Below are 11,775 nucleotides of genomic sequence, written 5' to 3'. Positions count from 1 at the left end.
GATAGTTGAACGATCAACAAACTTCGTGCCTCGGTGTTGTCTGTCCAAGGCGGATTGGGAAGCCTACAAATCCATGTGCAACAACTTGATACGGCAAGATGTAGTCAGCAATGACGTAGATGAGTTCTGTGATGGTGTTTCCAATGCTGTCATTAAAGCCGCCAACGCAACTATTCCGAAAACAAAACCGTTTCACCGTAATCCAGTTCCATGTTCGGATGGTGAATTTAAAGAAGCAATCCAAGCGAAAAACAAAGCCTGGTAAGATTTTATATCATCATATTCATCAGCGGACGCCATCAAAAAAGGCGAGCTATTGCTAAGAAACTCATAATCTTCAAAAAACAACAATCTTAGAAAAAACAATTGTAGCTTACTATCCAAATGCACAAAACTCACTCCTGTATGCAACATGGCAAAATATATGTTCGGAAATCGAAACATGTCTGTTGAACCAACGTTTTCGGCCAATGATGGTAATCAGAGAGACCCGGATATTTACAATTTAAACCATCTAGCCGTACATTTTCAAGATTGATCTGGCAATTCCGCGCAACTCAAAGAGTTACTTATAGATAATCATCTATCATCGCTTAAAAAAAGATTCACCATGGCTTAACTCGAACTAAGTATTAGAAGCATAGCGCACAAGAAAAATACCGCTCCTGGAAAAGACGGTATTCTTTGCTTGTACAACTAACCACTTCAAGCCTGACACTATTACTACAATTGATTAACAATATTTGAGAATCTGGGACCATTCCATCCAACTGCAAACACTCTGTTAAAACCTGGGAAGTCAAGGAATCCCGCTTCGTCTTATCGACCAATATTTCTTACGTCAAGCATGTGTAAAGTTATGGAAAGACTCGTGCTCCGAATATTAAATTGGTTTTTGGATAGTAAAAACGTGTTACACATGTCACAAAGTGGATTTAGAAGCAGACGATCCACCACCGATCACATTCTTCACCTTCACAATGACGTGCAGTGCGCCATGGCAAGTCGCTCTTCGGTTCTCTTGTGAGTTTCTTGATATCGAAAAAGCTTGACAGGGTGTGGAACGAAGGTCTTTTTTACAAGCTTCATACCATTGGAATTACTGGACGAATGCTCCATTTCATGTCATTATTTCTATCAAATCGAACGTTCCAAGTCAAACTTAACGATACATTTTCTGATATCTTGACCATGGAAAACGGAGTTCCTTAAACAAGTGTTTTAAGCCTCATACTGTTTAATATTATTATCCGTGAATCAAACCAACTGCCTGTTACAAGCAAGCATGCACTATACGCGGACGACTGTGCCATTTGGGCTGAAGGCAAGCAGCTGAAGTGTCTAAAATCGAAAATCCAATACGCCATGAACGTTATCAATGTTTGGTGGCAACAATGGGAAACATAAGTTCTGTGTGTTAAGAATAAACGTCGTGTGTCATCTGATCAAGGTACTAGCGTGTTGTTTGTTAAGAGGACTTCCAGGTCAGAATCCCAAACTAAACCACGTCGTATCGTGACATTCCAATACACGTGACAGTTAGTAAAGTCCGGCAGAGTAATTCTGGAACTGGAACTGGTTTGCCTTGGCGAATTTAATGTCGATCAAGGTACTGGAGATAACGCAAGCCGTTGAATTCAAAGGAATGCGCGTGCACATCAAAAGCGCCGGAAGGTGCCTTTTGTCGTGAATAAGGGTCCGCTCTTATAAGTTGGCGGACCGGTCTGACATTGGAAGGGAAATTCGAAGAAGATCTCATGAAGCAGGGATGCATAAAATCGGTTTCGGCGCAACATTGGTACTGACAACTTAAGATGGAGATTCTGCGATGTGTACAATGTTCTTGAATTGCTCAAGGGAGGGACAACTTTTGACCGGTAAAGGCTAACGGTGCGTTGCAGGAACAATAGACATTGTGGTGCTGATATCGATTTGCAAATGATTTGCATAAACAGTTACAATCAAATTTATTTATCTCGTCTTAGCACTTTTGCATATTTTAAAAAAGAATGAAATTCAAACACTATAAACCTTAAGCCCGGTTATTGTTAGATTTTAATAATTGCGAAATTTGTCATGAAGCAATTTAATTGGCATTTTATAGAAATAAGCTTTTTAATTACTAACGAATGGGTCGTAACGATATGTGATGTGCTGTTGTAGCAATAATTCATTTAACAAACGGTGCCTCCATATAAAAACAACATATAGTAACATAAAAAGCCCACGTTTTTAACATTATTCGTTTTAAGGAAAAAAGAGATATTATTTGTTTCTAACATCTCTTACAAGAAAAAAACAAATATCATGATTTGATTTGTTGTTCATAAATGAACCATAGTAGGTTTATTTTAAGTTAAAATATTGTTGATTTGTCAACGACATGGTCGACGAATGCATAATTCCCTGCCTTCCCTTGAAAATTGTATTCCAGCAGTTCACGAGCACGTTTTTCCGCCGCTGATTCTTCCAATGTTGACGGGCTAGGTTCATCCTCGATGGGTTCGTGGTTTGAATTTACCGCTTTAATACTTACACTATCTTTGTCTCTGGAACAGTGATGTAAAATTTTACTAAACCTGATCTCATCACCAACCGTAGCATTCTCTGAATTTTGAGATTTGTTTGTATGACTGTTGACAATGGAAGTTGGAGGTGAGATTGAAATGCCCAGATTATCTACACCTGAACCCAGATAGTTTTCACGTGACGCAGGATCATAACTTTCCTCCATTTTCGCGTTCTGACACCGTTCTCCGTTTTGATTATCGCTCATACGTTTGCGAAACTTTTCTAAATCATACTCTCCCTTTTTCTGTTAAAAATAAATGACTTGTTGTAATACGGCGTTTGGTTATATTGGCATAATAAACACACATCCTCGATGTAAAATGTGTTTTACCTTAATTAGTCTATTTTGACTTCTGCAGCATAACGTCCATCCAATTAAAGTAGAGAGAATAAGCACAATTCCTACAGCCAACAGAACCACCCACCAATATGTGTGTGTCAATCCCAAAGAAATGTTTAGTTCTGAAACAATTTATACCATTTCAAATACACATGAAATTCACAATGAATCAATGAACGACAACAAAATATAGCGATTACTGCGTTACTAACAGCTTTCCAATGTATAACAGTTTTTGTGGTCATTTTTTATGAGATTTTATACTATGTATTAAAAGACCGTGTTAAGTTAGAAATATTGCTCGCAAGCAATGATTAACATGATAACAAGGCTGACCAGTAAGTTTGCAACAAAAACGAGCTTTCGAATTTTACAGTGCGTTGTTACACATTCTTGGGTGGTATTTAGAAAATATTCTTAAGTTTCTGGTTGATCTTAAATTAGCTAAACGAAGATCAAGTGAAAAACCTAAGTGGTATGCAGAATATATAAAAATATTTAATAAAATCCAAAAACAAATTTGTTGTTGTTGTTTGTTTTTTTAACAGATTAGTAATTAATATGAACAGTATAAAAAGTATGGGAAGTGTAGCAGCACGTCGGAGTATGCGATTACTGAACTTCTGCTGTACGATGCGCGTTTTCTAAAAAGGTTAAAATCGGACAAGAAAATTTGATCTATGATTAACGTTAAATATACCTTCTGCCTACCACCATTAATCAGTCGTAAGAGCTCTGCTATCTTGTTGACTGAGTAATCCGTCACTTTTGGCCTTGTTTACTTTACAGCAATAATATAATTTAGAAAAATACAAAATATTTGTTACTTTGGGCGAGTATAAGTCCAAGAACATCAAATATGTTTCCACTCGCTTTACCAGATTGGCAACCATTTCCATTCTTACAAACTGTCAAAACAGCGTTAAACTCTCAGGGAATTCGGGAGTATAAATGTTGCTTAGATAAGGAATCCACACAACAATTGCCCGTATCAAACTATTCCCATTAAGGCAAGCATACATTAAACGTAGTTTTGTTATATCTTATTTTCATTAATCGTAATTGAATCTTCATTTTTCCACTTAGAAATCATATTAATATTAACTTCTAACATTACCCAATTTGACCTTTTTTAAAACCGTCAAACAGGACGACCAAAACCCGTTGTATTGGTTATTTCTGGCTTATTTTTGATTTATACTTTCTGACCGTGGTTGTAAAATGGTTAATTAGGATTATGCTAGTCATAATACATACTTACTCAGTAAAGCTATGTTCTCTTGTTGTTACTGTTGCTAATTTAAACCTTGTAATCAGTACTAATTTTAATCGTGTAATAATCTTAAAAATTACAAACACAGTGTGACTGTATGTGTTGTGAAAACAGTATGCAGTAAGCAAATTTCATTAAAGTTCTTTATCAACGAAGAAATGTAAATTTTAAATACTTTATTCCTATTTAAATACTTTTATTTTTTACAGTACCGCCTCGTTCAACGTTTATCTAACTAAACTAAAATTAACGATTTTATGCAATAATGCTAATGGTGGCAAATTTTATGCACGGTAGTAAAACTCTAGGTTTATATTACAGCAGAGTGGTAGTAAACAAAAAATATAATTATATATTCGTAGACCGACTTTAAAAACTCATTGTATTTGTTCAAAACATTATAATAAAATAGGAACTAGTTTCCAACGGTTGCAACCGACCTACCCCAATATACTATCGATGCGTATTCAGCTTTAGGCGTTATACCCATAGGCTTTCATCAGACCTCATTTTCTTTGTTATTGAGCACGTTAGTGGTCATATAGATCATTTTTCGTGAAACAGTTGTTCTTGTTGTTGTTGTTTTTTGTGAGACTATTTTCCGCACTTATCTCAATTTTTGATTCTAGCGTTTTTCTTTAATCTCTTTATTTAAATCAAATCATAATATATATTTATAATTTTTGAATCGAATTTTCAGATTAAAAACTGCACGATAAGCGATTAATTAACGATTACTTTTCTCATGCACTTTACATAGCGGAAACACTGTCTGGAGTTTGGCGGGGAATGACGGCTCGTGTTATATGAGATAAGAAATCCACACAATATTTCACGGCTGCATCAAACTATTAGCATTTAAGTGGGGACGCATTAAATGTGCTACTCTTATACCGTATTATCATTAATCGTAATTGAAACAATATTTTTAATTCAACATCATATGATTAATATTAACTTCTAACATTACCTAATTACTGCGTGATTACGGTTTGTCAAAATTCAGGAAAACAAACGTTTTTAAGCGACGACAATGTTAACTAGTGTAAGTTTACAGTAAACACATGGTACAGGAGCTGTACAAAGCGTATTTACACATATTCTTTACTAATCACTCAATCCTCATACGTCATAAGTTTCATTAGTTATAATACATGTATAAATACATTCTGCCTACTGCTCCACAGTCACCATTGTCGACTAGAACCCGAGCCCAGTCGACCGTTGTAGTAAAAGGATTAATTAATATAGCAGGATGGTTGGGCCATCTTTTCATCTTGTTTTCTCTTTTCATTTAGTAGTAAACAAAGAACATTTAATGAATTATAAAACCGTATCTTCACGACTTCCACAGACCGTTGTTAATTGTTTAAAACACGATCAGGCTGTTTGGATATTATGTGTTAAAGGTGTCCCATCTTTCCCGACTCTACTATATTATGCTAATTAGTTTAAAACGTGCTTATTCATTAGATCTGTGATCTCTTGTTCAAGCAGTTATTGTTTTTTCGTTATGGTTCAAACATCTTTTGTGTAATAGAGTATATAGGCATTTATACAAACGTAAACATTTGTAAACATTAAACGCTGGTCAAATGGTAATCAAGGGGTCAAGCGCAATAGTTTTAAAATATTACTGAAAATTATTTCATTACAAACAGAGCGGAGAGAGAATGTAACTGGTACCAGCAGACAACTTGTCAATCTTGTCAAGAAGGTAAATAGATTTTCTGACGGTACCAGTTCATTCGAGTGTAAAAATAAACTCACCAGGTTTTACTTCAATTTCTTTAGAGTTATTGCTCGGGTAACCCTGGGCGTTAATTGCCCTAACAGCAATAAAACACGTAGTAAGAGGAAAGTCAGATACAGAAAGAAACGTGGCTAAAATGGTAAAAATATTTGTAAATATTAATTCAATTACTTCATAACAAAATAACATACTTACATATAGTTGAGTAGTTCGACTGAGCAATATCTGATTTTGTTGTTCGTATAAACACAACAAAACTAACAGACCCTGTATGAGCTAACCAAGTGATGTTTACATTTTTCTGTGTAGGTTTAGTGATGCTAATATTGTACGGTGGGTTGGGAGCTAGAAAAGGAAAATACTATTATTTGGTATATTTAACAGTATTATAGTATGGTTGGGGAAGATGAGACATTTATAATGTCACAGAGTTATTTGACAGTTTTATTACGAAAACGCGCGTCAAAGTCGGAACTGTTTTTAAATATCAAAAAAAAGAGAATCGGTATATTTTGATCAGGTAAAAAATGCGAAATAGAAGGATGCTAATTTTAAATGCTTGCTAAATTATACTAAAGCCGATGAAACTCGTTTTAAAGTTGTATATATAAAGTTTACAGGACAAAGAAACTAGCACGGCCAGGTTAATTCGGTAGGTTCACTAAAATTTGCAGAATACTGTGAATGTAAATATAATGCAAACTTGTATCCCATCTTCCCCAACATTGTAGTTTTCTAGGTTTTTGTTGCTAAACTTTAAAAGGTTGAGTTTTACTTTTTTCTTTATAAATTGACAACAATTCAAAAAAATATAATATAAACACGAGGAGTTATTTAGCGATCCGCATAACAGGTGAAATTTTACAAATTCGAAAACACACAGAATAAAATGGGACAGTTTAAAATCATTGTTAATTTTGATTAATAAGTGTATTTTTGAATGGGAATATACGTAAATAACACGAAATAATACTGTACGCTATTGATAAAGTTTTTATTTTTGCTACTAATTTGGTATTACTACTCTGTTTTTAGCAAAAGCCACCTCTTATAAATTATCACCAGTGCGAATGACCAAATTTCAAATGTATTTTAAAATATTATTTTTTTATTATATTAGTATCTTATAATTGAATAACCCCTGAGGTATAAATTACTAAATTAAAAGCAAACCATTTAAAGTTGGCAATGAGAACATACAAAATTACAATGTGGGGGAAGATGGGAATGTAAATTGAAATATATTTACATTAGCAGTATTCTGCAACTTGCAGTTAACCTACCAAATTTAACAGGCTGGGTTAGTTTCTTTGCCATGTAAACTTCATATATATAACGTTAAACCGATATTTTTTGTTGTTTTTATCTTAAATTAAAGTCATAATGACCCCTGACTATTTTATTCATGTATCTCAGTGTTTCTTTTTACAAAACTAAAACTAGTTTTATGAGACAAAATCAAACAGTACGAAATATTCAAGGTTGTTTTATGAAGCTATGAAACTAGTTTAATCGTTCGCACACGCAAACTAAAAAATTCTTCGGCTTTACTATGATTTAGCAAGCATTAATTATAGCACCTTACTATTTCGCATTTTTTTACCTGTTAAATTATACTGTTTCTATTTTACATATTTTTTGAAATTTAAAAACAGTAATCAGCTTTAACGGGCGTTTTATATAATCGTGATAATGAAGCTATGAAACTAGTTTAATCGTTCGCACACGCAAACTAAAAAATTCTTCGGCTTTACTATGATTTAGCAAGCATTAATTATAGCACCTTACTATTTCGCATTTTTTTACCTGTTAAATTATACTGTTTCTATTTTACATATTTTTTGAAATTTAAAAACAGTAATCAGCTTTAACGGGCGTTTTATATAATCGTGATAATACTGTCGAATAATTAACATTTACCTAATTCGATACAAACTAACGCATTTGAGGCTTGTGGTTAAGAACTGTATTTATGTCAGAGCGACACCTAAACCATGCGGTATACGGTATGCATATACGTTATTCATGCGAAGGGGTTAGGGCGGCATAGTCGCTGCTTTTATTGTGGGCGTAGATTGGAACTGGAAGGCATTACGTTCGTGCTATCATTGTGGGCGTATTGAAAATATCGCGTCCATCAAGCGGCAAGATTTACTTGCACAAACCGCCTCTAATCAGCGACGATATTTTCGGTGTTGTTCAGCTACTTAAAATTATAATCTTATTGTTACAACCGATTTTAAAATAAACGTTTTAACATTTATTCCTATTGTATATCGAAAAATATATTCAGCAAACAATTAACTAAATACGACAACAAAAATTATAAAAATTGGTACGCCACCTAATTGGTGCTAACAATAGTTATAAACAGGATTTTTTGTTTGTTGTATTACCAGTAATAATAGTGAGAGCGGGTGGCTGGTGCACATTTTCCGTTACTCCCAGATTTCTTCCAAGATTTGAACTAGTGTATACCAATACTTCGTATTGTGTTCCTGCTAAAAGGCCTTCAAGTGTAGCGTTGTTCGACGTTACAGACGTTTGAGATGCAGGTGCTCCAAACCCTAATGCTATTGCCCTGTAAAAATCCAGGCAACACAAAGCTTAGAAATGGTATTTTTTTTTAAACTTTGATTTCCAGCAGAATCATACGGTAACGACTAAGAACACACAGTGACTTATGATACATCACGCAGCCGGGACAGGGGACCCGACAAACTGGAAGTCCCACGAAAATGTCCGATATAAACAGATGCTGGTACAATTTTGTTAAAACAATGAAGTTTAAGTTATTGATTATATAATAATATTCTTAAATGCCGACGTTTATGCTTAGAATGTCACTTACAGCGTAAAGTTTAATTGGATCTCACACCAAGAAAAGCGAATGCCAATTTTCGGCATTAAAGCTTAAAACAACAACTATACAAGAATTATGTTACTTCTGCTACCAGGCATGTATTACCGACGTAGTGTAAACAGTGCGTCATTAGAACTGAAAAAGCACACACTGCGCATGACCATATTGCACTAGCAGTGTCGTTTTAAGAAAATTCCACACTAGACATATACTCGGGTCTCTTTATTTGAAGTGTCACGATAGCTTATGCCTGGTAAAATAACTTTTTTAAACTATTTCCTAGGTTTTACTATTACAATACCCTCTGTTTTATTAATAATAATTATTGAACAGTTCATCTGGCATGAAAAAACGTAGTCTACAACGTTTTATCTGCCATCCGGCAAGACTTCATAGGGAAATGTATGCAACATTACACGTAACCGAAAACTAAAAGAAAATTGGCAAGATAAACGCCAAAATGCACTGTAAAGGGTAAAGAGAGATACTTCGACGCAGCGTGTGGTCGTTTAACTATTTTTTAGAGACATCTTACATTTAGAAGAACCGAAAATGTGTTAATAACAAATCGTTGAAGCGGTTGATACGTCACAATATACTTATTTTTTCTGTAGTTAAACAACACGTAATTATCTAATGTTGCATTACTTTCCCTGAGGAATTCCGGAAGCCGGAAGGCAGACATAGTAAAAAAAACACTTTTTCTACAGCAAATCTGGATGTTAAAAATTATTAACAATTATACAGCGGGTACTGTAATGGTAAGACTTAAGAACAGTAAAATAAATGTTTTAAGGTGCTATACTGTAGTGATACTCTAGACTAGAGAAAGAGAACCGAGAAAAAGCCTAGCCGGAGGACCTTCGTAATCGTAAAACGATACTGCGAATGCAACATGGTTATGCGAAATTTATGCTATTTCACTTTTACTGACGCAGATTTCAACAATTTAATAAAAAGGTTTTCAAACCGATAACTTGCAGCTGTTTTCTGTTGAACCCAACTCAAAGATACTGTAGAATTTGTGACACCATCAACTCGAAAATCTTCAAGATTTTTAGCAGCTATAAATCACATGAACAACTTGTTTAAAGATCAACAATGCTAGCTACAAACCATAAGATAGGGCAACAATCCAGGTGCGGTAACCCATTAAAAAACACCAATCAAAATTTACTTACTGATCATTTTAAAGCATTGGTTTACATAACAATAGGTCATTTTTGTTCATACCTTGATAACTTTTTCCGTTACAGTTAAAGGGTCATATCAACAAAAAATCTAAATTTGTGTATTGATAAAATGCGCAAAACCACAAGTTTAACCGCTGGAGTAAAAAAATTGGCCGTGGCGCAAACATAGAAATAAAAAAGAGTAGAACGCGCAACTGCTCAAAACCGTGATATATTCTTTTTTCTATTCACGTGACCGCCAACTCCGTCCCCATTTCCCTTCGTCTCCATTGTAAAAGATAGGCGCATAGTATTTTTGCACGGTTTTAGCTGTTTATTTTAAAAACTACACCAACTATTCAAGTTTGTTAGGCTAGTTTAGTTATTTGGTACGTTAACGCTTACAGTTTACCACTTGTTTAGGAAATTTAATTATTTAAAAAAATTAATTAAAAATTTCAAACAAACGGTTTTTTAGAAATATATATATATTAGAAAATAGTTTTTTTACACAATAACTTTAAATTAAGTCAAAAAACGAAGAAAAACTACACAAAACGTCATCGACTCCATTGACTACAATAGTAAACGGGAACGACCCGCGAAAGAGAGACAGTGTATCGTGCTCTCTCCTTTGCCGACATTGGAGATGCGCCTTCTATTCTTTTTTATTTCTGTGGGCGCAAAGCATGAGATTTCCCATTGAAAAATTTTCACTCAAATTTGATCGTTTCTGGTCTTTTTGTAGGTATGTTCAATGGAAAAATTAACACATAACAAAGTCTAAGTTTTACCACTTTTTTAAAGAGTCTGGACCACGCTTATACAAGTTGGTTTAAAATGAAAATTTACACCTAATAAATACTATCTGAGGCATTTTTTTGTGAAAAAAAATATTTACTTTATCCAAAAAAAAAAGTTTTAAAAATTGCCCAAAAATTCGCCTTTTGTTGCGTCACTCGCGGGCTCTATGACGTAAATTACGTCCGATCTGTTCAACTCGATCAGCTGATTTAGGATTTGCTAGCGGAAAACGAAATAATGTTTGCAGCAAAACCGGGTGTACCGTCGACATAGCGTTTTCTGCTACTTTTAAAAGAGAAATATGCTTAGGTATTGCCGTGGCCTGATTTTAGTTTAAAATTAATGTTTTTTAAAATTGTTTGTAAAGTGTATTCCAGTATTACACTATTTAAATTTGTCAGTTAACAATAATGTGAAAGTGTGTGATGTGTAGGCATGTAGAAGTATTTTGTCTGATGAAGTGACACAAGTGAACATCCTAGTCCACTGGCAGTAGGAATTGAGCCATTTTCCTGCTTGAACCTGTACTTCCAGAAAGTGTTGGGGAAATAGACAGGTCAAGTTTGCCATAGAAAACAAGTGAAGCTGAGCAAATCAAAAATACAATTTGCTGGGTTGACTAAGAATAGCATTTATTAATAAAAAGTGACAATAAGTATGTTTGTGTTGCACAGTCCTTTTTCCTGAATTTGCTTAAATTTAAATAAACACAATTATATATATATATATATATATATGTATTAATAAATATAGTATTCTTGACTGAGACCCTAACATATAATACACATTTGGCGAAATCAATTTAAACTAATATAGTATTTATTGCTGGCCTTCATACCAAAAAGTTGGTCAATCACATGTTTATGGAGAACTTTGTTTGATAGGTCGAGAATGCCTGAAAAGGGAAAACAAAATGTTCCATCAGTAGGCCTACTGATTAAAAGTATAAGCGACAACATTATAGTGACAGTTCAACAACATTTGCAGATATTTCATCAT

General features: G+C 34.2%; 1 protein-coding gene across 1 annotated transcript in view; it reads right to left on the bottom strand.

Annotated features, from left to right (window-relative positions):
- Positions 1–2,037: 2,037 nt before the first annotated feature.
- The window catches only part of LOC101242436, a 25,214-nt gene continuing 15,476 nt past the window's right edge, over positions 2,038–11,775 (bottom strand). The window contains exons 16-21 of the mRNA XM_018817090.2: positions 9,771–9,864; positions 8,334–8,518; positions 6,133–6,282; positions 5,955–6,068; positions 2,903–3,033; positions 2,038–2,815 (exon numbers count right to left, since the gene is read on the bottom strand). Coding sequence (XP_018672635.1) covers positions 2,357–2,815; positions 2,903–3,033; positions 5,955–6,068; positions 6,133–6,282; positions 8,334–8,518; positions 9,771–9,864 — 1,133 coding nt within the window. The 3' untranslated portion in view covers positions 2,038–2,356. The remainder of the gene's footprint in view (positions 2,816–2,902; positions 3,034–5,954; positions 6,069–6,132; positions 6,283–8,333; positions 8,519–9,770; positions 9,865–11,775) is intronic.

The sequence above is a fragment of the Ciona intestinalis genome, unplaced genomic scaffold (genome assembly GCF_000224145.3).
Source record: "Ciona intestinalis unplaced genomic scaffold, KH HT001119.1, whole genome shotgun sequence".
Classification (NCBI taxonomy): Eukaryota; Metazoa; Chordata; class Ascidiacea; order Phlebobranchia; family Cionidae; genus Ciona; species Ciona intestinalis.
Note: the sequence above shows the minus strand (reverse complement) of the source record. Positions and strands in the feature narration are given on the sequence as shown.